The 26,786-nt window shown below is 48.4% G+C and overlaps 1 protein-coding gene and 1 long non-coding RNA gene across 5 annotated transcripts in view; one reads left to right on the forward strand and one right to left on the reverse strand.

Annotated features, from left to right (window-relative positions):
- Window positions 1-879: 879 nt before the first annotated feature.
- Window positions 880-7,106, reverse strand: LOC140701857 (uncharacterized). Its single transcript, XR_012080845.2, has 2 exons — window positions 5,687-7,106; window positions 880-1,093 (listed from the first exon to the last, which is right to left on the reverse strand). It is a non-coding gene; the product is annotated as an uncharacterized LOC140701857 (long non-coding RNA).
- A 1,708-nt stretch (window positions 7,107-8,814) lies between these two features.
- The window catches only part of ARID5A (AT-rich interaction domain 5A), a 28,935-nt gene continuing 10,963 nt past the window's right edge, over window positions 8,815-26,786 (forward strand). The window contains exons 1-3 of one of the 4 annotated variants that reach the window (XM_078379674.1): window positions 8,815-8,967; window positions 18,409-21,671; window positions 22,211-22,365. In XM_078379674.1, coding sequence (XP_078235800.1) covers window positions 21,560-21,671; window positions 22,211-22,365 — 267 coding nt within the window. In that variant the 5' untranslated portion in view covers window positions 8,815-8,967; window positions 18,409-21,559. Of the gene's footprint in view, window positions 8,968-18,408; window positions 21,672-21,720; window positions 21,936-22,210; window positions 22,366-26,786 lie in introns of those variants that run through there. The other 3 variants (XM_078379673.1, XM_072979200.2, XM_020780203.3) reach the window with 3 other exon arrangements.

Here is a 26,786-nt window from a genome sequence, read left to right on the forward strand (position 1 = left end):
ATCCCACAGAGAAGTGCAGACACCGTGCGCTGCTGGTGGAGAAGACCAGCTGGCAGATAGGCACCCGTTTCTAGGTGCAATGTCCGTTTCAGGTGCCCTCCTAGCTAAAATGGGAGCCAGGAGGAGCAGGATGCAAGGCGGAGAGAGAACCAGAGTACCGACTCATCTCTCGCTTGCATCCCCATCGGGAGTTTTGCTGATCCCTGACTCTACATGCCAGTACAATTCAGGCGCTCTTAAGTTAAACATTCAAGGAGGAAGAAGACCAAAGGGGTGCCTTCTCTTTTCTCAACACTCTCTTCTAAGGTCTGTCACTAGGATGGCAGAATTGGGGCTTCCCCCCCCCCATGCCAAGATTTGGAAGGCCCTGCAATCTTGAGGCCAGTCTACTTGGGGGTGTCAGGAAAATAAACAGCCACATCCTCCAAAGCCGTCCGCTTTGCTCTCTTTTGAAATCTTAAACATTTTCTTCCTTTGGTGGGAGGGCATAATGTTCTCTTCCTTCTTCCTCTCTTTGGGAGGTGGGGGGGCTCTCATGGCTGTGCCTCAGAGCAGAGGCTCCCCCCGAACTCAGATATATAAGTATATAAAATTCTCCATTTAAACAATCTCTTAACTGGCCGTTTGGAGCAAGCAGGACCTTTGCTCTTGAATATTGACGCAAACACAGCTCTTTAGACATTTTGAATAGAATCCATGGCAGGCTGAGTGTGCAAAACAGCGTGTGAATTACTATTTGTAAAGGGCCAAGAGAGTGCTGTTTTACACCTGCAATGTTACAGATAGACAGAGGTGATCAGCGTTGAGTACGAGACTTAACAAGGAGAAACTTCGTGTAAAATGCAGAAGAGAGGTATTACGCTTCAAGTGTGCAGGCCATTTAATGCACATGAAATCTTTTTTATTTTAGGAGATATTTTGCATACATCATTTGTGGCATTTGGACTGTCTGGTCTGGTCATCCTTTCAGCAATCATCCATAGAATAGCTTCAAAAACACACAAGGATATGGTGTTGGATGATAAAACCAAGAATGCAAAAAGTTGCTTCATCTGGTCTTTTCTGGTTCACACGAGTCCTTTTCCAGACCTAACTGGGCAAAAAAAAAGTATATTTAGAACCACTCCAGAGTGAGATATTTTGTACTTAAAAAAAGAGCAAAAAACCAAAAACCAATCTGGCCAGGACCTGGTTTTTTTTAAACCAACGTAAAGTAGCACCTGCGTAAAATTGCCCAGCCTTACGTCCAGGCAATGAAGGTGACGTCTGTCAATTGTGCAATCAGTCACACGACTCCCGTTGCAGCGGATTGCACCATGTGCCTGCAGAAGTGCTTTGTGGATAGCACTTCTGCCTTGGCGCAATTATTCCTACCACTTGTGTCACGTCGAGTTACAAAAGCCCAGCAAAAAAATATGGAAGCTACCCTTTTGGTTCAAGCTGCTAATTGCAATCACCACAGCCCACCATTTTGCTAGGTTCAGGGACCAACAAAAAAGGGTTTGCCACATTTATTCACTCCAGATGGTAACGGCCACCCCTTATTTGAAGAGCCAGTCTGGATCTGGGCCCAATGCAAAGTGCTGGTTCCCACCTATCAACCCCAAAACAGCTTAGGTCCAAGCGGTCTCAAGGACCGCGTCTCTTTTTATGAGCCTGTCTGGGTGTTAAGATTCTCAGGGGAGTCCTTCCTCTTGGTCCCATCACCTTCTCAGTTAGAGGTTTGGTGGGGACACTGGAGAGGGCCTTCTCTGTGGCTGCTCCCAGACTGTGGAACTCCCTCCCACTGGAGGCCAGACTGGCCCCATCTTTGTTGTCTTTCTGCAAGCAGGCCCAAGACCTTTCTCTTGAGGCATGCTTTCCTTTTAGAAATGACTGGTAGACCAAGGGGATTTTTTAAACAAATAATTTGTGCCTTCCTTACTGGTTTGAATGCGTTTTCAGTGTTGATGTTGTTGGTTGTTTTTCATATGGTATTTGTTTGTTTCTTTTAAAATATTTGTATATGTAGTGTTATTAGCTTTTCAATATTTTCTTGTATTGATGCAAGCTGCCGTGGGTCCAATTTTTAAGGAGACATCTGGGGTTAAAAATTTTTATTTTAAATAAATAAATAAACTATATTGCCAAAAAGCCTGCAACCATTTTTGTTCTTGGGCCCAATATTTGTTGCTATACCCTGGAAGGGTGTTTGTGGCCTTTTGCTCAAGGTGCTCTAAGGAAGTTTGCACCACAGCTGCTATCTAACTTGAGGATGCAAAAAAGGATACTTGTTCTGCCTTTACCAGTTCTGGAAATGGGGGAATTTCTGCAGATATCATTTATCTCGAAACCTATAATAGCTGTAGTGCCCTCCTTTCCTCAGCAAAGAAATCTGCAAGAACCTGGTGCTTTTTTAAAAAGGCTATCCACCGAGCACCCTTCCTTGATCTACCCTGGAAATCACAATTTCACGTTGTCTCTACACTTGCGCATTGATTCAGATCCAGAAATCGATGTCACGGCATACCGCTTCCGACGTTGTTCTCCCGCACCTTCCTTATCAGGCTGGTTTACAGAAATGTAACAAACAAATCCTTTCTCAGGTGTGGAAACAATGGTGATGAGAGTGAAGAGGTTTAATTTCCACAGGCGTGTCGTTCAAGTCATGGTACCTGGCTGGGTCTCCAAGCTGGCGTTTCGAGCGATCCAAAGTTTAGCTGCACGCGTGCCAAGTGCTTCCCCCCCCCCACTACTTCTTAAAACAGCCCCGATATTATTGTGAGTCGGTTCAGCCATTCACAAACCGAAGCTTTCATTTTGATATTGGAAAGTACCGTATAGTCATTTGGTCAGACACCTCAAAACCACAATTAAAATAGCTCCGGAAAGCCCATGCTGTTCTGGAAATGAACAAGTTAAAAAAAATATATAGATATGAATCATATCTGACCCTCCTGACCTAGAATAGAGAGAAGACAACCAAACCACAGGATGTTTCTGCTGAAATGTTTAGATCTTAACAGTTAACCTGAGCAAAACCTCCAGGATGCCCCCCATTAGCGTTGCGATGATTAAATATTTTATCCTGGCGCTTTTCTACATGGTTATCATTCTATCTTTAATTTAAAAAAAAATAACTGTTCACTCTTGTGGTTTTTACAGTAGATCGATAGACAGCAGACATGTAGAAAAGCCGATCTGGAGAAACCATCAGGGTGAAGACCCGAAAGCTGGCTAGAACCATTTTTCCAGTTTGTCTTTTCTTTAAACGGCCCAATTAAAGACAAAAAAGAGTCCAGCCCTGGGTTACAGCTACAGGTGAAAACCAGGACGATTCAAGGGATTCGTTGTGACCCCAGTGAAAAGTCAGTCACAACTGCAGTTTCATCAGGAGGTTTAAGGGTGGACGGAGCCGGACAACCCACCTCAGCGTTACACGTGGGTCTTGTTCCTGACGTGACCCACTGTGGCAGATGGAACATTGCTCGAAGCCGCAGGAGATGTGCATTTTGTATTTTACATTGAGCTAAGAAACCTTGGCTTATGTCGAGTCCCTTGAGACCTATGGGATGTAGTCAAAGCACGGCTTTTTGGGCTACGACTTGCAAAATCTCCTGGCCAGAGCGAGTGCTGCTGGCTAAGGACATGCTCAGCCTTCAAAGCAGAGCGTTGGCCACGGGCGCAACTGCTGCCATCTTCCTTCCTACCGTCCAGAGGTCACAGGGCTCGGCAGGTTACAGAAAAGCGACAACCCTCGCTCTTGTCTTGTCATCCACTCCTCAGGACCAACCCGTTTTGTTTCGGCGTGAGCTTGTGTGGATTACGTCCGGTGTGTTTGGAGACAGGGATCCACAGATGCAGCAGGAGAAAACCCACACGGATGCGTCTACCACTTTGGATGCCGTTCTGCCTCTTGACGTACCTGCTGCCACCCTAAGAAAACTCAGAAGTCATCGTGATTCAAGGACCCAGCAACAGTGGGGAGAGCCCCTCAGATTTTTTTGGGGGGGTGAACCTTCCCTGGTCAGTCCATGAGCCCGTTGTAGTAAAAATGTTTTTAAGGAGAAACTGTACGTCTTGCCTCGAACTGTTATTCTGGAGCCAAAGGAGAGACTTTGTGAGACACATATGTTTTCAAGGGCCAAATAGACATCAGGGCCAAATTATTTTTTTTTAGATTGAAGCTTAATCCTCTCTCTCTCTCTCTCTCTCTGTTAAAATCAACACTTGAGAAAATACAAAAATAAGAAGAATAAAAAGATAATAATCCACAAGGGAAACTGTTTTTTAGAAAAGGCGTCAAAACCCTGTAGACATTAAAAAAGCTATTTTTGGGGTGTGCACTCCAAAGAGATGAAAGGCTCAGCCAACCTTGAAGGAAAAAGGATTCCAGAGACATAAAGGGCCTTTCTACCATAAAGGCCACTGGTTGATCTCGGGCCAGGGTACACCTTGCAGGGCCGTTGTGACAATAACGTCGGGGACGTTGAGAAGAAAAGAAAGGAAGATGCTGGCTGAATGCCCTTTTCCCTTGTTTTTGTTGCACAGAGGGGCATTTCTGGGCTGAGCTAACAATCCATCCGGCACTAACCCATCGTTTCTTCCCCGCCTATGAATTCAAAGAGAGTACTGCCTCTCTCCTTTGTGCCTTTCCCCCCTCTCTCTTAAGTCTGTCGGAACCACTGTAGTCTATGGGCCTGTTTTCTGAAAGCAGTTGTGTTTGTGAGTTTGCTGTTTGATCTGTTCAACTGTGAGTAATAAAACTTTTTATTCTTTCTCTTACAAATGTCTCAGAGTGAGTTGTTGAGACTGCCAGTGCCAGTTGTTGAGAAAAAAGGGGTGGAGTACTAGGGAGAACGTGGATGCTATTCTGCTCTGTGAACCCCTGCTCTTCTGCTGTGCAGCAAGAGGAATTTTACCAGAAATTCAAAACTCTGCAACACCCCTTCCTGCAATTGTCCCCAGGGGGATACAAAAGAAAACTGTGGTTTGCCAGTAGAAGGAACAGAAGATCGGGGCTCTCCCCATTGCTCCTGGTAAAAGGGGCCCACTGGATCTCATGCAACAGCCGCGCATGCTCCTAAATGTGTGTGGCGGGAGGATCGTTTGGACAGCTGGCTGCCTAGCGCACCTGGAGGTGTGAGCAGAGCAGGGAGCAGTCCATCTCAAAGCACATACCTAACAGGTGGTTTTGTGGCCGAAAGAGCAACCCACCTCCTTGCAATGTAACAGACGAAAATGTCTGCACAACTGAGACTCTACCGGCCTCAAGCCTAGCTGATATTCTTGGGACCCACCCAAGAAGCTCAAATGTAGTGCTTGAATTTGCAGAGAGATGAAGTTTCAGAACCGGGGCACAGTCAGAATGAACCTCTGATATCACTGCTGTCATCTAGATTTGTCACCTTCAATCGAACAGCAGCAAAAAAAATCCCTGTACTGTACCTGTAACAGCCGCCTGGTCATACAGAAATTTGGCTGCCGAAGCTTCCCTCCCTTTACTTTGCAATCAAAACTGATGCTTGTGTGTGTGTATGTGTGTGTGTGCGTGCGCACGTGTGCACGCGCATGCATGCACACACACACACGTGCAATAACTTCCATTTGCTTAAGAGCACAAGAACAGTCTGCCTAGTCTAACAGACTGTTCACATTCATGCAATGGGGGATTCTGGGAGCTGTAGTCCAAGAAGATTACATCTACCTGTTTGGGGATATCACGGCCTCTGTCTCCTGCTCTCCAGAAAGTGATCTACAGAGGCCCCAGGCACGTGGCTCTCCTTTTGGAGATGATAAAAAGCCATCCTGATTCCTGGCTGGTAATTGCTACCATAGTACTGTACCAATCTCCATATGGCCAGGTTGGCTGTGGCTTCTGGAAATTGCAGTAATCCCAGGACACTCAATAACTTTTCCAAGCTTTCGTTATTCAGCCAGAATGTGTTGCTTTTTTTCTAATTGTTCCTTCACTGTCGAAAATTTGGGGACATATCCTCTGAAGGGAGATGGGATAGCACTCTTCAAATCCTTGAAAGGGCATCCGGCGGAAGAGGGGCAGGATCTGTTCTCCATCCTCCCAGAGCTCAGGACACGAAACCATGGGCTCAAGGGACAGGAAGCCAGATTTAGGCTGAATGTCATGGAAAATGTCTCAACTGTTAGAGCAGTACGACGACGGGACCCAGACCTGCTTTGATGTGGACGCCTCCCTTGAGGAGGACGTTGGACTCATAAGCAACTTTCAACTCCACGATTCTAGGATTCTAGAGAACATGAGAATGGAAAATCGGCTGAGAAAACTGTACAGTGCTGTTTTCCACCTTAAAACCAGATCACTTGCTTTCTTGCTCTTTCTGCAGCCTGTCTGTTTCCAATTTCTCAGCAAGATCCCTTGACCAGTTTTTACAGTCCGCTCTGTAGCCCAGACAAGGCTCAAGCCTCTATTTTATTTTATTTATTTTTTTGCTCTCCGCTGGAATGCATGTCCCGGACAAGCTGTTCGTTTGTCCTCCAGATCTTACTCATGCCTGCAGTCCAAGTGTAATGCCTGCACGGATTTCTTCCCAGCCTGTGAGCTGCACTTGGTGATGTAAGCTGATATTTTAATTCTCTTACAAGGAATGGTGTTTAGAGGAATGACTTAAGTGAATTACTCATCTTCTGTAATAACTTGGCAGGCCTCCCATTTCTATTCCTAGACATGACGCTGGAGGCTTTGATTCTTCTCTGGCTCCTCGCCCTCCTCTGTGGTTTTCTTCTTCTTCTTTTAACTTGAGAAATTCACGCTCTTGTATTTAGCAACGCCTCAATCCACCCGCCGTGGTGGCACGGCATTCTGGGAAATGGAGTTGACTTCTCTTCAAGGCGGTGACGCTTGAGGTTTGAGAAACCCAACGATGCCTTTTGTGGTGGCCCCACATGAGCCGTAAAAGGACACCAGGGCCAGCCCTTTGTTTAGAAAAGACAAACTTCCCATTTCTTTCTTGAAATGCGGACAAACCCCAGGACATTTTTCCTACCAAGAAGTCAAGCACGCATATTATATCCAGAGAAGCAGGCTGTCTCAGTCTTTCCCAGCATGCTGTCAAAATTAAAGAGAGAAAAGAGAGGAAGAAATTAAGGGGGACAGGAAGAGAGAGAGAGAGAGAGAGAGAGAGAGGAGGAGGCAAAATATTTTAAAATATTTAAAGACAACCCCATTTATTTCAGCCTGAACCTTTGAGAACCAAATTCTACTTCTTTTAAGACCAAGTGTTGCAAATACATGGCCTCTATATTTGTACAAGCGTGTCCCCGACCGAATCAAGCGTGAAAACTCTCTGGACACACAAATGTTGAAACTGAGGCTGTTCTACTTTGGGGACATCCTGAAGAGACAGGATTCTCTGGAAAAAGCTCATCATGCTGGGGAAGGTGGAAGGCAGCAGGAAAAGAGGAAGGCCAAAGCAAGATGGATTCGCCCCCTAAAGGAAGCCACAGGCTTGAGTCTGCAGGATCCTTGTCCAGGACAGGACCTTCTGGAGATGTGGGATCCTGGCGTTGAGAGAGCAGGGCAAAGGGAGACCCTCTTGGGAAACCCAACAGAGGCTGCCACCCCCTTCCAAGGTTCTCCGGACCATCCTTGCTCCCAAATGTTGGCAGGTCCGGACAGGCTGCTGGTCCCATGGCAGTTGTTGCCAAAAGTGGCTGGCAACCGAGATGTTTCTCCATGGTGCCAGAGGATGCCCCCCCTCCCCAGCACAGTCCCGCCAGCCTGCAGGGAAGACCGTCCATCCTTTGGGGAGGGGGGAGAAAGAAAGAAAGAAAGAAAGAAAGAAAGAAAGAAAGAAAGAAAGAAAGGGAAAGGTAGTCGAGTAAGATAATTTCCCCAAGTAACTCATTGTGTTGCATTCATGTACAGTATTTTCCCTTTTTTCAAAATTTTGCTTTTAGGAGAGGGCTGCTCTTCAATGCCTGTGCCGATGAGAAGGACTGTGGAACTCCCTCCCACTGGAGGCCAGATTGGCCCCCTCATTGCTGTCCTTCCGCATGCAGGCCAAGACCTTTCTCTCTGGGCAAGTTTTCCCTCTCACTGACCGGCTTTTGAATGTGTTTTTGGTATTGCTTCTGCTTGCCCTCTTTTAGTATAATGTTTGTTCGATCCTTTGCAGTTTTGTATACTTCCTGTTTTTAGCTTTAAATATTGTCTTTTAATGATGTAAGGCATCTTTGGATGATTGCATTTAAAATATTTTAACCCCGCCTTTTTCCATGAAAAGGGCCCAAGGTGGCTGACAACTTGGAAGAAAATATCTAAAGCTGACAAACAAGGAGCAGAGGACCGTGGGGAGCCTCCTTGGAAGCCAAGACTGTCATTAAAACTAAGAACAAAGAGTAGAAAGAGGAAGCCGTCCAAGGCAACACTGAAGCGAAGAAGAGTAAGTGTATACATTGTGTGTACACAAAAGTGTATTTAAAAAAGAGCAACAACCCGATGCCACTTTGAGAAATGGCAAACACAAAATTGTTAAAAGAGAAAGATGGGGCAAACATGTTTCAAATGAAGGGATGCTACAAAGTGACAAAATAACATTAAAAAAGAGAACATAATCTGAGGGGAAATTGCAAGTGAGGCACCATTCATGAAATGATGCTTTTTAAGGCTTCCGTAGCCGTTTTGCGCCCATGGAAAGCAACAGCCCAGCGCTCGGAGGGATCCCAGGCTGGCTTGCTTTCTACCAACCCGGTGGAAAGCTTCTCCGAGGACCACACTTCCCAGCAGCCCCCGGGAGCAAGTGGGCGGACCCCAGCCCTTGACGGAGAGCCCCTCCGGCCAATGGCTGGAGCGCACCGGGGACCGCCTCCTCCCTTGGCCAGCCCCGAGCCCGGCAGGGAGAGCGCAACGAGCGCTGGGCTGTCAGGCAGGCAGGCTCGATCTGTTGGGCTGCTGACTGAGGAACCGTCCATGGGTGCGGAGCCGGGCAGGATCGGTACTCCGGGCGATGGGTGAGTCAGCGCAGTGCCCTTCAACGTGGGCGGAAGGAGGGGACGGGGATGGGCACCTCGATGAGGACTAGCAACTTGGTCCCTGGCGCATCTTTGCAGAGAAGTGACGGGGGGGGGGGCAAAAGGAGAGGGAGCGGGGAGGGAGCACTCCCTCTTTTGCCTTTCATCCTCCAGCAGTCTTTGAGGAGGGGGGTTGGAGGCGTGTGTGTTTCTCTGTGTTTGCTGCGCTTCTGCAAAGTTGGTGTGGTTTTGTTTGTTTTTTTTTTTGGAGAAACGAGGTGCCGGGTCGTTTGCACTCACCGGATCTTCTCTGGGCCGTCTTCGTAAGAGTTGTTTTTAATTAAGTCAGCCGCTAACAGGCTTAGTGGATGATGACTCGAGGCAGGTTGTCACCTTTCAGAAAAAAAACGAGAGAGAGAGAGAGAGAGAGAGAAATCCCGGCGACGCACCGGCTTCTGGTAAACCACCCGTGGAGGTCTGAAAGCTGGCTTTCGTCGACCCGGGTGGAAAAATACCCTAAACGCCAGGGGCAGATCCTAGCTGGCCACCCCAGTAAAAGCCAAAGTGGGGCAGCCCCTTTGAGAGCACCCCGAATGCCCTTTGCTTTGCGCCAGCTTTCCCGGGTTGTCCCCGCCACCTCCTTCAGACAACTTGAAGGTTCGATCCAGGGTGTGTGTGAATTCATGGGGTTCCCCCTCTTTTTTAAAAAGAAAAAAATGTTGCTTTTAGGAGTGGGCTACTTTGCAATGCCTGTGCTGATGAGAAGGAAGGAGGCCAGAAGGTGCAGATTCACACTTTACTCACCTCCCACTTTCCCCCTTGATGGGCAGGGGACTGTGCCCTATTTGTTGGGCCCCTGTTTTCTCTGCCCCGCCAAGAAATGCTTGGCAAGGAGGATGGGCCCTGCAGTGGTACAAAGTTAAGGGGTTGTGCTGAGCCTGAGGAAGGCAGGGGTGCTCCTCTTCTGAAAGTTTGTGGTCTGCATGATTTTCTGGTGGTCCAATCAAAGGGATCACCTGCCCATGTCTTTCTCTAAGCCTGAGGACCACAGGGCCTGGCTGCTTCTTGCTTTTTCAAGAGTTCCCAGTCTCGTGTTTTTGGACAGGTGGAGGAAGCCCCCGAAGGAGCCAGGAGCTGTTGGTGGGATGTAGGAACAAAGGGTGGTTTTAGTCAGCTATTTTTTTAAAAAAAAACTTGGCCTTGTTTATTATTAAAACAACCGCTTCGCCTGTTCCCTTTTTTCCCCTCTCTCCCCCCTTGTTATTTGGAACAGCGTATATATGCCAGCTCCATTCACGTGATCAGCCTTCTTTTCACGCTGCCAGAAGTAGCTGAAACTTTGCCCAAAGTTTTTGTGCACTTTAAGCATACTTGAAGACACCTCCCCCTTCACTCCTCTTCATAAGAAAAATCACTTTTCTTGGTTAATGTCAGTTTCCTGGTAATTTTGATCTCATTCCTCTCTTTTGTCTCACCCTCCCCCATCCCCCCCCCCTCTGGCCGCTCCCAATTTAGAGAATTTCAGTACAGTTCTCTGATTTTGTCATCTTTCTTCCTGTTGTGGTTTTTTAATCTCTCACTGTTCTCAGCTAATTTACGGCGTCAGCTGTTTGCAAAAGCCACCCGCTCTCTCCCGCTTCTGGTTCCCAGAAATGTCTCGCGTTGCCTCTTCCCACACCGCCACATGCCCATGGCATAGGAAGAGTTAAAAAAAAAGTGATATTGAATGAAGATTGTACATCCAGTTCTGGTTCCATTGTACCCTGTCATTTCCTGAAAGTGGCTTGATTTACATTCTTTGAAGATGCTAACGGCTTTGCTCCTTCCTCTTGGGCCAAGAAATAGTTTCATCTGTTGTTGACCTTTCTCTCCCTCCCTCCCTCCCTCTCTTTCCCTCCACACTTGTTGGCAAACAGTAATGTTTATGAGTAGCGTTCCTGTACATGGGCCACGTGTTCTTCTCTCTGTCTTTCAAACCCGTGCCTCGGTTGGCATTTCCCTGGAAGTCTGGAGTGCGGGACAGGGCTTGATGGGTGCCTGACTCTTCGGGGGAGGGGGGAGAGCCGTATGCATCCCTGGCTCGGCCTCTTGTCTTCTCTTCAGCCAGCGACCCTCTGGAAGGTGGACTCATAGCCTGCATCACTGAGCCTGTCCAGTCGTGGGCGATGGCAGTTGTAGTCCACCCTGTCAGGAGGACACCACGTGGGAGGAGGCCTGCCTCCAGGGCTGAAGCTGGTGTGGGCAGTGTTTTGTCTTCTTCTATGCTCTTGGAACAAGAGAAGCGAAACGGCCCAGTGTCTTGGGCACAGCTGTGCTACGTTTTATACAGTATTTATTTATTTATTTATTTATTTATTTATTTATTTATTTATTTATTTATTTATTTATGTACTCCGTGTCTATCTAGTGTTTTCTCCTGGGAGTTTCAGACAGTAGACGTCCTGCTCCTTTTCGAACGTTGTTTTCACAGTAACCCCATGAAGTAAGTTAGGTGGAGAGAGTACAACGGACTTGGGTTTCCCTGACTGAGCAGGGATTTGAACCCAGGCCTCTGGAGCCCACTGCCAAGGTTCTAACCACTGTGCCGCGCTCCCTTATCTTAGAGCTTGGTGTTCTCTGTGTGTTCCACACACCTCCCGGGCTTTGCTGAAGTGTCCCAGCACCCACATTCAGCTGAGACAGCCCCCTCCAGCACCACGGAATCTGCTTTTTGTGTTCTGGCGCATAATTTATGTTTGCAGGTTGGCGCTGGAGCCGAAGCCAATGAAACCTCGCTCATTTACAAGCCTGCATGCTTTCCGGGACATGGTCAAACTCTTAAGGACTGGAAACTTGCTTCCCTTATTTGAACAAAAAACAAAACAAAACGATGGAAGGGAAGTGAGATTCTCCAACAGCTGCCAAATGCTGTACTCATTACTGCAATCCTCCCTTTATTTTCTCTTCTGCAGAATTAATCAGGAATTAGTCAGGAATAATGACTTCTGGGCCTTCAGCTCCCAGTGTACCTCAGCCAGCCGTTGGCAAAGGTATTCTGTGGGCGTTGTAGTTCAAACAAGTGAAATTTCCCATTTCTGGCGTCCTGGCCTTTACCCACCTGTCTATGGTATGTGCTCTGCCCTCTCCAGTAAAACTGGCCTTCCAAAGTAGCGCAAGTGGCGGCCAAACTACACGTTACACAGGAGGTCCTACACCATCCGCTTTCCTGCTACTGGCAACCACATACGGATCTATCTCACGGCACGCCAGCCAGATAGGGTCGGTCGGTCGGTTGATGGCGTTGATAAGAAATGCAAGAGCTTTCCAAGAAGTCAGCTCCAGGGAACTCTGGTGAACTCCCAATTTCTGCAGAAATAAGAGAGACAGTTGCTTCAGTTCCTTATAAGTCAGATTGCAATTAACGCTTGCTTTGTAAAATGACTCCTTGATCAAAACCCAACAGCAGGCCAATAGAAGGAAGGGGGGGGGGAGGGAAAGCCTTGGATTTCTGTACTAGAGAAGATCTGCCTTCCTCTAACTTAAGGAACAAACACTCCATGAGCTCATTGCTTCAATACCACGTCTGACTTCTGTGATTCAGCCTGAAGTTTTGAAACTAATCTTTGGTACTTCTCTTTAATGGTGGGTGTATTTTCTGTATTTTTTTTTAAGAAACAGATTTACTGGCACTGACAGCTTTATTTCCCCATTTTTATCCCCAATGTGCTGGCCGGCTTCTTGGGACTTTCTTTGTATTCAAAGTGACTTTCCATGGAAAGACAATGTACGTTTTGTTTTGAGAAGTCTGCCGGCGGGAGATCTGAGGAAGCAGTTCACTGATTTCTTCTTAGATAGCGGAGATGTGTAAGAATCGGCTGCGTGAATCAGCTCCACGACCTGTTCGGCCCTGGGTCCTGTTTCCATCAGCCGGCAGCCAGATAAGGGCTAGAATGCCTTACGGGCTCGGCAGGAAATTAAAGATCTTCTCATTCACGGTGGCCACAATCTCTTCTCCAGAAAGCCACAGCTTCTGAGCATGGATTGGATACAGTCTAGAGAGCTTGGAAAGCTGCACTTTGAACTACCAGAACCCATCAGCCAGCATCTCCTAACCTAAGATAAGGGTGTTGCATTTGTTGTTTACTGGCTGGGTAGCTCTGTGAGTTAGGCATCTAGTTGTGGAACCAGAAGATGGGAGTTTGAATCCCCAGTGGGCCTCTTAGGAGAAGAGCCAGCCTAGGTGGCTTTGGGCAACCTGCACAGTCTACCTGGGAAACCCTGAAAAGTTGTTGCCATAAATCGGAATTGACTTGACAGCATGCCATTAAAGCTGCCTGGATAGCTCAGTGAGTTAGGTATCTGGTTGGAAGTTTGATTCCCCTCTCCTGGGAGTAGACCCAGCCTATTTGGCTTTGGGTAAGCTGTACAGTCCCAGGGCACCCCCCCCCCAACAGAATGGAATCACAAACCATTTCTGAGTATTCTCCACCTGGAAAACTCCACAAAGCATCACCAGAAGTCAGAATTAACTTCCTGGCACATCATTTGTTTGTTTGTTTGTTAGTGTGATCTGTATACCCACTCCCATTCCTGGAGTTTGTTGGATCTTGTATGAAGGAAGCTTTCCTCTTTTCGTGTTTTGAAGGTGTCTCCTTTAGGGGCAGCCTGCTATTACAAGAACAAGGGAAACCAATAAATAAAAATATAAAAATAAAAGCCCTCCTCTCCCTTCTGTTTTAATCTTTCATTCAGAGACTGGGCTTTGGCCTGCCTAAAATGGACTGCGTGATGAGGAGATGTCACCGGTGCCAGACTCACTCACTCCCTGCCCCCCCACTGCACTGCCTTGGGCTGATGGGGTGGTGGGAGGGGTGGCCTGACCGCTTCAAAAACATAAAATCTGCCCCAGATAGAAAAGGGACGCACCAGCAGGTTGGACGTCAGCACATTCCGCGCTCTTTGCTGGAGTTGCAGAAGGTGGAACGAGCAAACAGCCAGCCGCTTTCCCTCCCCCCCCCCCCCGGTCCATGTTTCCCGTCCACAACTGTCCCTGGCGAGGGAAAAACGTCATTTTCATGGAGGCCAGCAAACTGCCACAGAGAGCCCCCAAGGCAGCTGTTTTGCTGCGACAAGGCTATGGATCTTTTTTTAAAAAAAACTTTATAAAAGCAGGTGTTTCCAGGACTGTGAGAGAATTATGCTCTCCCCTCCCTGCATGGAATGCAGAGCCATGTTCTCGGTCCCAGTTCCCCCCCCCTTCCTTGCCCACCGATACCCCCTCAGAGTCAGTAAACACACTCCGTAAGTCCTGGAAAGCATCAGGACAGATGCTTGCAGGCATCCTTCCGCGAGAGGTGGTCCTGTTTCATATTCACACTGGCATGCTTGTTGTTTTGCTGAAGGTGGGAACAGATGTGTGTGTTTGTGTGTGTGTGTGTGTGTGTGTGTGTGTGTGTGTGTGTGTGTGGTGTGAGTGAGAGAGAGAGAGAGAGAGAGTAGGATTGAGGCTGAAAGTACATCCGTGTGGGTGTGGGAGAGACACGATTCAGGCAGTGCTTTGTGTTTGAGAAGTCAGACCTCAAAGGAATCTCATACTGAAGACCCAAGGGCTGAAAATAAAGCAGGCTGATGCGCAGATTAGCAGGGGTGTGAAAAGCAATTCCTGTGAACTCAGGCACTTTCCGCAGTTAAGAAATGTCCCATTTTAATGAAGGATTATCTATAAAGTCTATTAATTTATTTATTTTTATTTATTTTTTTAATTTCTATCCCACCTTTCTCTCTTTGTAGAGAGACTCTACCCTCACTTTATAAGATCTAGGAGGATGCATTCAGATTGAGGAACCAGTTACAATCAGGGCTGGCATATCCATCGTCATCAGACCTGGGGCCGATAGGGGACGATGTAGCATGTAGTCCAGCACCTCTGAAAGGCACCAAGTTGGTGAAGGCCGGCTCCTTTTCGGCAGCAGTCTGAAAGAAGCGCCACAGCATTTTCTGTCCGGTCGTGCGGCCCCTTCTTCATCTGAAAAGCAAGGGCTGCCCCAGCGTCTCATCCTAAAAGTGTGGGCCTGGCACCATACTGAGAAGATAGGCACTCTGCACATGCTCAGAGGTCTATCATAGCTTGAGGATACCCAGGGAGCTTCCCTGAGGAAGAGGCCGGCTGATGGCAGGGGCCCTTCACGAGAACAAGGATGGTGTGTGAGCCCGAGGCTGTGGGCAAAGCTTTTGGGTTTTTTTTCAAAATGGGGGGGTGGCACAGAGAGGGAGCTAAAGGGTTCAAGCTCCAGGAAGAACCGTCAAGCCTCCTCGAGGGGAGAATGCCCCCCAACCCTTTCATACTGAAAGAGGGATATTCATGGGGAGGGGGCTGTTTCCTAAGAGCAATTTATAACAGCCAGTGTAGCCTTGCAGCGCCTCGGTTTTATATTGGGCCTCCCCTCCTGAGCAGCCTCTGGCCTCTTCCCTCTTCTTCAGCCAGACAAGGGGCATCAAGACCTCTGTGGCGTGGTCGCCAAGGACAGCCCACGAACCCCGCCACCCTTCTGTCACCCCCATTTTGGGGGACGACCGCTCCCAGCCCTGCTGGCGGTACCGTCTGATTGGGATGCTGTCGCCCCCAACCTTAAAAACCTCTCTGCTTTCTGTTATGAGGAATTCAGCAGGCATCGAGAGAAAGCTAATCTCGCCGGCACCCGTTCCAACCCCAGGCCAGCCAGCCGTGAGCTGTGCAAACCTGTTGCTATCTATTCCCATGGTAAATCAATTTTGGGGGTGGGGAGGGGAGGGAGAATAATAAGATAATTCTCTCTTTATGGATCTGCCTGTCTTGGTCTCCCTTCCTGCCATCCCCCCCCCCCATTTCTGTTTCCACTTTCACTTCTTTGGATGTCACGGATCACTTTTCTCCTGCAAAGTTTATTCTCAAGTTTTTCTGTCCTTTTTTTGTTGCCCCCCCCCCCTTGCCCAGTTTGGAGAAGAAGGAAGGGCTTGCCGGGGGGGCCTCCCTTTCTCCACTCCACCTCCTTAATGGCTACTGGAAATAACAGCCAAATGGGTTTCTCGTCCCCCCCCCAAACACCCTCCCCTGCTTTGTTTCCCAAAGTTTTCATCATGTCCAGTAATCCTCTCAGAAGCCGGACTTGTTTTGGCTGCTTCGTGTCATGATCTCATCCTCGGAGAACATTAGACTGGAAGGCTCCCCCCCCCCCGCCCTGACAAAAAAAGCCAATTATTTATTATTATTATTATCCTTTTTTCCTGTTCTGTTTCTTCCCTGCTGCCTCTTTGTACAGTGTGTGAGCTCACTGACCTTGTGCCGAAAATTGGGGGGGGGGACAGGGGGGGCCGCAGAGGAATGACATACAAACCTTCTTTAGAAAAAAAAAATCCGAGCTGGGCAGAGATGGGGAGGCAAAAAATGGCTGGAAACCGTCCAACATGTTGGCTTTCTTTCCTTTTCTCACCATGTGCGGAGAGCGTGGCCTGGCCGGATTCTTCCGCTGCTCATGAAGCCGAACGGTCCCATTCCAGACTGATCCACCTAAGCTTTGGAGTTCTTCCTTGCCAGATATCTATACAGTATATATTTGTGTTGTAGCATTTGGGTCATATATTTGATGATACCAAATGCTTACAACACAGCCTCTGCAGCAATGATTATAGGTTTGTTGGCTTGTTTTCCTTTCATTTTGGGTTTTGGAAAGCGTTTATCCGAGGCAGGGTGGAAAGATCCCTTGAAATCAGAAGAGGCAGTAGTGGTGCGATCGGTGGGAGTGCCTGAGCAGCTTTCCTGCTGGGCTCAGCACAGATTTTGTGAGCGATTTGGGCTGATTATGTCTGTATCCTGATGGGTCCGGAGAGAATATCATTGCATACTGGTAAATGTGTGGGGTAGATACATCGATCTCCTTGATTGGCTGAGGTCTAATGCCCAGTAAACCAAAGCCGGTCCTTCTTAGAAAGAGAAGACTTCTTTAATCAGCGTTGCCCTCGTTCCTTATCAGAGAGGAAAGTTGCTAGCTCTCATGAGGCTCACCCCCAAGGAAGTCAACGGGGCGGGAGGAAAGGAGGGCACTTGGCCGCGCAGGAATAAGGGTCCGATGGATGGAGAGAATGAGCCAAGAGCAAAAATATTTCCAAATTGGATTCTGGAGGGAAGAGGAAGTATCCGGGGTGGTGGTGGGGGGGTGGTTGTGTTTGCTAGATTGGGGCAGAACTTCTTGGGAAGAGGGTAGAGTTTCCTGCAAGCACGGAAGGGCTGAGAATAATCCCAGTGAGCCACAAGAAGGATTCCCCCACAAACACACACACACGCACACGCAAGATGACTGCACGGGGGATGAAATTGAACCCAGTGCCATCAGGGGAACCAGGAGGTGGAACGGACGTCCCCCAGCAGAAGGGACCCCAATCGCTGGAACACCTTGCCTCTGGTCCCAATCCAGGCAGATGGGCGCCACGGTTGACAGGACAGAAAGCTGGCAGGGGGTTCACGAGAGTTCAAAGGACAACATTCCCCCCCCCCATTGAGTGTCATAGCAGAAGTCACCCACCAGCCTGACCCCACCAGGACTGGCTCTGGTTCTGACTACAAATCCCAGAATCCCCCTGCTAGGAAAAGGGAATTGTCCTAGCTCAGAGAAATAGGCACGACCCTCTTCTCAGAGAGAAATGAAGGACTCCAGAGGCCCTGGCATATCCTGGCAGGGCTTAAACCAGGAGGAAGGGCACCGGTCCCGGGCGCAGGTGGTCGCCTCCCAGACTTGCCAAGGGCCCGGTGCGCCTTCTGAGGCTGCATAGGCTGAAGCACATTCAAAACACCTGGATCAGAGGGGTCGTATCCTGGTTGCATATTTTTTTCGGACTCGGTGGAAGCGACGACGGCAAAGTCCATATGGCTAAGTAGCGTCCTAACCAGCCAGTTAGGGGATTAACCCGCTGTTTTTGAAAGCTTACGGTCCCGCTCTCCAAAAGCATGTGAGGGCGCAATATTTTAAAAACGATCGGCGAAACACAGCAGTGCCCCGAAAGGCAAAGGATTTAGCATGGCTTGCTCTGAGCACGGTCTTCTGCGTGGGGATCCTTGGCCTTCTGTCGTTCTGTGGGTCCGTCGCTCACCTTGAGCACGTAGAGCCGTCCCTGGCTCCAGGCTGCGAAACGGTGGGGTTTGTTCTCGGCTGTGGGGCTCAGACCCCAAGATTCATTAGGGCCGAGCCGTTACAATTAAAGTGGCCACAAACTGACACAATGGGGGTGGTGCAGATTCAGTGTCAAGGGTGCCTAGAATTCACGGCTGTTCATGCTGGCCGTGACAAGGGATTTTCTCCTTGTGGAGAAGCGAGTAAAACCAAGTTGGGCCCTGGGTTCCTCTTTTTTTAAAAACAACAACAAACTTTCCCCCTCTCCTGCTGCCTGAGCTATTTGTGTCGAACTGTTTCTTCCCTGTTCTTTTTCTAGAAGGTGAAATGTTGTTATTTCGTGGCGCTGGTGGGACGTCCAGTGGAAGCCGGTCCCGCAGTGTGGTCTGACCTGCTGGCAACCCACAAATCCCAGCCATCTCCAAAGGCTGCTGATACAGGGGAGAAAAAGACGTGGTTTCTCTGATGCACTCTCAAGGTGGAAACGGAGGAAAGCCTAAGGAGCCTCTGCGGATCCCACCCTGGGGAGGGGAAGGACCCAGACCCTTCTCCGCCTCGCTTGCTCTCCTGGCGTCCGTTGACCCGTGATGGATTCAGGCGGATGACCTGGAGAGAGATTAAAGCCGTCTGTGCCTCCCCCCATTGTTGGCACATAATTCTTTTAAGCCGCAGTGGAAGGTCTGTGATTGCCTTGCCCAGGAAAATGAAGTTTTTGGGAGCAGAACAAGGCTGGCTTCGGGGTGCAGGCAAAGAGGAAAGTTTGACACTTCTCTAGCCTCTTTGCTTCCTTTTCCTCCATCCTATGTGGTCAGAAATGGGGTTTCTTCCCCCACTTCCTGATTGTATATAGAATTGATCTTTTAAATACTTTGGGGGAGAGACACTCATCTGTTGAATACTGTGCATGCAGACAACAAGTCTTATTTCGAAGTAACCTCCCATTTATTTTCTTTAAATTCAATTTTCTTCAAGTTCTTTCGGTTATAATTGCTCTCTGCAACCATACCTGCAGCTTTACCATTTGGGAAGCCAACAGGCTTTTCATACCAGTTGGAAGGGTCTTCCTCTTGAGAAGGTTTCAATTCAGCCAAATGGCTTCCAGGTTCTTTGGCAGTTTTCTCCTGAGCACATCCCAGCTGAATTTCTTTGGTTAAGATGGAATTGAAGAGAAGCTAGTCAAGCACCTCATAACGTTACCCATTGCCGTTTTGTTTGGGCTGGCAAGAAGAGGACGTTGATTTATAAAAACAACAACGTTTCAAATATAATGTTTTTATTCACAAATATTTATAAATGGCTTAGATTCAAAGGTTTCAAAATCAGTGCATGAGAAAATGATACTGTACATGAGGTATGTCATTATAAGTGTACGCAAGTACCCAATGCAATATACACAATCCACAAATTAATATACAACTTGTCTGTGATCCATGATAGAGGGAAGACTTACCTAGATAGGAGTGTTTTCAGTTTGCATCAGAAGCTAAAAGTTGCAGGAACAGATGGAATTTGGGAGGGCAGATGGTTCGGCAAAGAGGCAGCCCTTGGAGAAAGCAGGCTCAGTGGGTTGCCCACATGAAGGCTTAAACTGTCCCAAGCCCTTCGGGAATTTCTGGTGGGAAATCTTCTCAGCAGTCCCCTTTGGATGGGTCAGGGTTACCCTCCTTGTTTTGCAAAGGAGGAGCTGGAAGAGGACAGAATGTGGTTTGTCTCCGGCTGTGGCATGAGGTTGCGGCTGAGACGGGATTGGGCTCGGGGGGGGGGCTTTCCTCTTCTGTATTTAAGTCTTCCCCAAGGATTGTCCTGCCCACCAAAATATTTGGCCTCTGATAGGAAGCCATGTTTTATTTCAATACATGCCAGTTGCTCCTTGCGGGCTGGCCCTGAAGGGTCTCCTTGGCAGCGGGCAGGATGGATAAGATGGAGTGGCGCGTAGCCCTTGGCAGGGGGCAGCTGAAGCTTTCGGATCCAGACCCCTGCCATAAATCAAACCGGGAGGCTCCCAGTTGGAAAGCCCTGGGATTCTGAGGCAAAGGGTCACACGTTGAATTTCACGTTCGTTCGTTTCTCATTAAAGAGTGCGAAGGGTGACAGTGCAACTTTGGTTGCGTTTCAAAGGCTGAGGAATGGAGAGACTTTGATGGTCTCCTCGCGTGCAACTGATAGAGGCCCAAAGGCTCAAATTAACCGACAGACAGGGAAGACACCTAGTCAGGGTTTTGTTACCTGAGATGACGTGAACAGTCTAGCCGCTTGTTTTGGGGGTGGGTGGGTAGGTGGGCTGTCCTACCGTCAGAGTTTCTTGGGAAAGAAAATTGCCCCCTTTTTTCCGCAAGGAATTTGCCCACCTCTTTAAAGTGGCAATTTACTTGGGAAACACCTTTCCATCTTCTGTAGGTTTTACATTTGTGGTGCCTTGGGCTGAGTGGGAGGTATTTTTATGCCCTGGGTTTCTGAAAGTTTCCTATATCTTCTGTGTGTTATGTTCGATTTCTTAGACATCTGCTTTGAGACGTCTTAAGGAAAGAGGGTTGGCTTATTTAACAGATTTCCATCAGGTGCAGGATTCGACCTGAGTCCTACCAGCCACCCTGTTGTGGCGAAGAAGAATTTGCTGTGAGCCTGGGTAGCACCAGAGGTTCGGGAATACGTTTTCACCTATAGGCCGGAGCTGTGCTTGCATGGGCGTATACCATATAGCGTCTCCATGACCTATATTTCCTGGAGACCCTAACAGGAAGCTGGCCCCATCTATAGGAGAGCAGGACTCTTGAGCTTCAGTGGCTTCTCTGCAACCTTGCCGAATCAGGCTCTTTGCTTCTATCTTGGCACGATTTATGGTCCTCGGTGGCCCGGGAGATGAGTCGGAGGGAAGGCTGCCCTGGGGTCTTGCTTGGCCATACAAGGAAAGGGGACTGCAGCAGTAGAGTTCCCAGCTGGCGGTACAGATATTTCATTTGGGTGAGACACATAAGTCATCTAGTTGGGACACAGAGCTTTCATAACAATGGCTAAGATTCACTCACCCTGAGTTCCCATCTCCGCTTCCATCTGTCAAATCTGGATGCGCTAGAAGTTGACTTGGAATCCTCATCATCCCACATCCTCCTAACCTCTTGTTTACGATGTACTGCTAATGGCCAACATCATAACCGACGGCCTGTCAATGTAGACGTACCCTTCCCAGGAAATTGGGACTTATTTTTGGTTGCAGCTGTGGCGGGTCCAGGGTTTTCTTTGACAGAGGGGCTGGTGGGACATGAGGCATAGAAGGCCGGGGGGGGTTCCTTGCGTTCAAAGCGGCTTCCCTTCGGTCTTCAGGTCAGGGCTTTGGAGGGCTTGCTTGAGGCGGTCGGTGGAGCTGCGTCTAGGAGGGAAGGATGTGGCTGCTGGGGGCGAGGTTCACACCATTCCGGAAACCACTGTGAAAGTGAAAGTGGAAACTCCACCGGCGGGCTGCGTCTGCCAAAATGCAAGCTCGCCTGTGCCGAGCGAGAGCTTCGAACAGGAAGCCATTCAGGGCTGTATGTCAACCGAGGCAGGCATCGCTTCTAGGAAAGTGGTTAGGTCCCCTCGGTAGAGGTGAAGCTCTGTTCCTTTTTGAGATCTGCCTGAAATGTCTTGGGTATGGGCGGGCGCCACACACCCACACAAGAGACCTGAGGTACCGCAAGGGCAGTTTTGTGTGCCACGTTAAGGGCAAAGGGGTGTGAAATGGGTGTTGCCGAATCGTGGAAGACGGAGCTAGAGGATGGGATACACGTGGCCCGCAGGATGGGGGGCGGTGGAGTGGCCAGCGGGTTGAGTGGGTGGCAGAGGAAACTCCGAAACCAAGTGCAGAATGTGGTAAGTTTGAAGGCTTGGTTTTGCTGTGGAAAGACCTCCCGGCAGCCACATCGCAAGTGAGCTGTGAGCTACAGCATTGGCCACAGTGGGAAAGGGGGCAGAGGCCAGACTCCTGCCGATCCAGGAATCTACCTTCTGTCTTGCTGGAGGGAATTGGGTCTCTCCTCTTCTTTAGAAGCTGCGTCTTGACTCCCTCTGCCCCCCCCCCCCCGGTCCATGTCTTCATTTCTCAGTGGCTTTCCCTTCTTTCCCGCCTCCCACCCCGACCCTTGCAGCACCCAGCTTTAAAGGCAAACGGAAAAAGAAGCGAGATCCCATGGCCGAGAGCGAATCCCAGAAGGCCGAGGGTCTGCGCTCAATGGAGGACGTGGCCGCAAAGAGTCCGGAGCTGGAGGAACCTCAAAGGACGCCGGAGAGGCCAGAACCTGTGGTGAGTGAAATGATGATGATGCAGACTCCACAGGGAAGCAAAGAGTTGAATCCTAATATTTGTACAATACGTTCAGAGTTTTGTCAGCCCAGATGTAGGAGCAAATGACAGTTTGCAACACCGGTGGTTTGCAAACTAGGTCAGAACAGATCCTGGTTAGTTGCTCCCAAACAAACCTGGGTTTATAGGCGGGCATGGGTCTAAATGGGTGCAAGTTGATAAGAGACCTAAGCTGCGGAACTTCTTGGTACCAGTTTCTGAACAAACCGGGATCTTAAGCCCGTTGGGTTTGTAACACGGGTAAAACACAGAGGTTGTCGAGGTGGGGCTGTAGGGTTTTCAGAACAATTACTAAGAATTCACTGCCCTCTCCCCATGTCCTCCTGCAGGTGAGCTAACTACCTCCATTTACCCACCAATGACCTTTTGGGATAACTTTGGGCAGTCAGTGTTTTGGCTAATCCCCTGTTCCCTTTGAGCTTGGAAATAACATGTTAAATATAAAACGTTACCATCAGAACAGTTACTTTTGCATTAAATGGGGGAATGCACCTAACCTTAAGAAAACACTGCTTTGTAAGTAACACGTTAGCCTGAAAAATATTGCCATCACACCCTTTTATGTGCGTAATTTAGCTTGTAAGCAGATTTAAGCAGATGTAACTAGTTTGACGTTGGTGTGTTAAAATATTAAATTACTGGCAAGTTCTGGGTGCTTCTGCCCACCAACTTACCCCAAATGGTACATATAATAACACAGTGACACACACTTTGGGGTTGTGTGGAAATGGGCTTCGTGATGTAAGATATGAGATACTGACAACATTTGTCTTAAACTGTACAGTAATTGGTTGAAGATCATGGCTTCTTGGTAACCCTGGTTTCCTGGGCTGGCCAATATATGCTGAGCCCGTTCAAGTAGAAAAGCCTGCTTGCTGACACTGAAGCAAGCCAGGGGATTAAACACACACTAATGTAGGATGTTGGCAGGTTCTGAAGCTGGTGTTCATCGTTACCTGGATGGAACGAAGCAAGAAACAGTGGTTAACAAGAGAGTTTCTGGTTGATGGTGGCTTGCACGAGGAGAACAGCAAAGGAGTTGCAGGCTTGGGCCAAAAAGGCTTGTTTGGGCCTCATGTTTGAGATACGAATGCCCAATTTAGCTGAGTGTCAAGAGCCCCTAGAAAATTTTGGAGGCTCTGATTTTGTAGATCTTTATGTTGGCGGCGGCGGTGGGGAATATAGAAATTATTGTCTGGTTTTCTCTTTCCCCTTTTGTGTGTGTAACAGATGGAGGGAGATCATCAAACCAGAGATGGTAGCTGTAGACGAGGTAGCCGTGTTAGTCTGTGCAAGCATTACAGGCAAAAACAACTGAAAAAATTGAAATAAAGGGACAGAGGGGGAAAAGACAAAAACGTTGTGGGCACCTTGGATTTTATCCATGAGAGCTCAGATTAAAATAAAACGAGCTAGCAAGGTTCACACCCGAAGAACGAAACTGAAAATACAAATTTATCTAGAAGTTGGGTCGAAGGGAGGTGTGTGAACTTCTGAAATGAGCTCTCTCTTTTGCCCAGAAATCGCTCAGGCTGCTGTGAAATAGGTGGTTGGGGGAAACCCTCTCTGCTCAATTCCTCTTCCTCCCCACCTCAGGACAAAGAATCGGCGTCAAATGAATTGTGACACATGTGGGTCGCTCTGAAGGCTTGATGATCCAGGTGTATTCTCTTGCGGCTGTTATCCTTGATCTTAGCCGAGGCTCAATCCTGTCTTGCTCGGTGGCCCTTCTCCTTTCTTGCCCCCCCCCACAAATAAACCTCAATGGTTTTAGAGATGTGAATAATAATACAAGCGGTGGGACATTTTGTCCGCAACAAGGCTTGTTGGCAAGGCGGGCTGGCGAAAACTCACCATCTCCATTCAGCGCCCGGGAATCTCTGCGGACTGCTTTCGGCCAGCCGTGACACAGGTGGAGTGAGTCATGCAAAACTGGGTTCGGAGCTTGGAAAAGTAACTTTCCTTTGGATGGCAGGTGCCAGAACCCACTTTCCTGGCATGCTGGGACCTGAACGACAACCCTCCCCGAAACTTTTCTAAACTCGGGCACGGGTGCACCAGCAAATTTTTCAAAGCTCTGCCTTTCTTCCCCAGAAGAAACAGGTTGGCATCAGCAGGCAGCTGCTCCTTCGTGGCCTGTGGTGAAGAGGTGACCCCCCGGTAAAACACACCTCTGTGCTCAATTTGATACTCCTTTCCCTCCAGTTGTTTTCTCCACAAGGACATTTTGAGGTGGGTTTGGCTCAAAAATAGCAATGGGAATAATCTGTGGTCAAGGAAGGCTGGAAGCAAGCAGTAGCCTTCCTGAGAGTTGGAAGGAGCGTGGCCAAAGACCTCGGGTGTCTTCGGTGGGCATAGATGGAGGTGCATCATTCTCATTTCAGAAGAGATGACCGTGTTATCATCTCTGCTGACACCTTTCTTTTCACTTTTGCTAAGCACCAGTGCAAACAGTTGCTTGCTAATGAAGATGCCCCCAACTTCTAAAACCACAGTACATTAAAATAAATGCCCAGATGCAGGTTTGAAACCCCACCAGGTGGTAAACTTGCAATACCTATATGAGCAGAAGCGGTAGGGGAACCAGTGCATCGACTGTGGCCAACCCACTTCGTCTATCATGGTATCTCCGATGGAACGCAAGAGGTCACGGAAGGCTGCTTTCTTTCTGCATCTTCAGACCCTGATCCAGTTGCTTGTCCCATGTACGGGAGACCATCTACAGAGAACATGGCTGACTGACAAGTCAACACTTCCTCCATTGCCTTTTGATTTGGGCTTTAATCCAGGCAGCGTTTCCAGGTTGTTCGGGATTGTTTCTGGGTTTTTCATTGCTGAGATTTGGGAGCGGTCGTCGGGAGAAATAAAGCTTGAAAGAGCTTTACTGAAGCGCTGTCAGCGTGGCCCTCTTGCGCCTTTGGAACTAGCTTTTTTGGTTTGGGAAGCAAAGAGCCACACCAAACCCCCCAGGCCCCGTAAATAGCTCAGCAGCTAAAATAACACGGCTCTATCGTGAGCGGCTGAAAAGAATAGAAAAAGAAGCACTGGGAGCCAAGCAGCTGCCTTGACCAAAAATAGCAACAAGTTTTATAACTCCGGAAAATTTAGAACAAACAAATGCACAAAAGAGCGAGGAGAGAGAGAGAGAGGTTCGTAGCCAAGGGAGCACGAGGGAGGTAGTGTGAGAGCGAAAATCTGTGCCGTTGTGTTTTCCTGGAAACAGCCTCTTGTGTTGTTACACATTGCCAGCACCCTGACCAAGTTGGCCGCCGGCCCGGCCCTGCACATAATACACTCCGCTCAGCATCTCTCGCGCTCCCTTTAAGCCGAACAAGCTGAGGACTCTTTGGAGCTAATAAATTGCCTCCTGTCCACAAAAACAGCTCTTGATGGCATCAGGCAGCTGCACTTTTGTGCTTTTTGTGTGTGTGTGTGTGTGTGTGTGTGTGTGTGTGTGTGTAGTGCGGAGAGGCAGATCCACTCTGTGCAGGGAGCTCTCTGGGTTGTGTGCCACACTTTGCGGTAGTTTGGAGTTGTGGGGGGGGAACTTTCTTTAGACCCGCATCCGCTGGATGCTACAGATGTTCTGCGGTCCGAACTGAGTCCTTATCTCCCATCTCTGGCTTTGAGCATATTTTCTGCATGCTGAAAAGCGTGTTTTTTTTTTTTTTAAAGAGGGGGGTCCGTTTCTATTGTCCCTGCTCCACATTTCTGTTTAAAAACAGAAAACAAATCCCATACTTGAAAAACAATTCTCCAAACATTTTTCAGAGCTCATCTGAAGGTACACAGGGACCCCGCAGGAATTAAGCAGACATGAAACACCTTTGCTTGGCTTGGCTTGTTACTATCTTTGTATCGACAGATTTAAAAAAAACACCCAATAATAATAGAAGTGTTTCGGGTTCGAATGACATCTTAGGTTGAATCTGTAGCACGTAATTTAAAATCTGTATTTTTTTCCCCCTTCAAGGCAGGTTTATGTGATCCAACTCTATATCAGGACTTGTTGGGTATGGATGGACTAGAGAGATTTATTTTAAACCTTGCCCCTTCCGTTTAATTACTTAAATTTGTACCCCTTTGCCATGTGCAATTCAAAACAAAACAAAGCCTTAGTGCTAATGGAATTTTGCCACTTCTAAAACCACTGTACTCAGGTGAGTATTAAAATAAAACCCAGAAACAGGTTTTAAACCCTGCCAGCTGGTGCATGCCGGCCCCAATCTGGCTAAGAGAAGCACATGCTTGGTTTGTGGTTCAAAAAAAGGAATAGGGGAGGAGCTAAATGAAGAAAAAGAAGGATCGTTAAGTGCAGTGCTACACATTTAATATTGGGTATGGTTTGATCCTAAGTGTTT

The sequence above is a fragment of the Pogona vitticeps genome, chromosome 8, assembly GCF_051106095.1.
Source record: "Pogona vitticeps strain Pit_001003342236 chromosome 8, PviZW2.1, whole genome shotgun sequence".
NCBI lineage: Eukaryota > Metazoa > Chordata > Lepidosauria > Squamata > Agamidae > Pogona > Pogona vitticeps.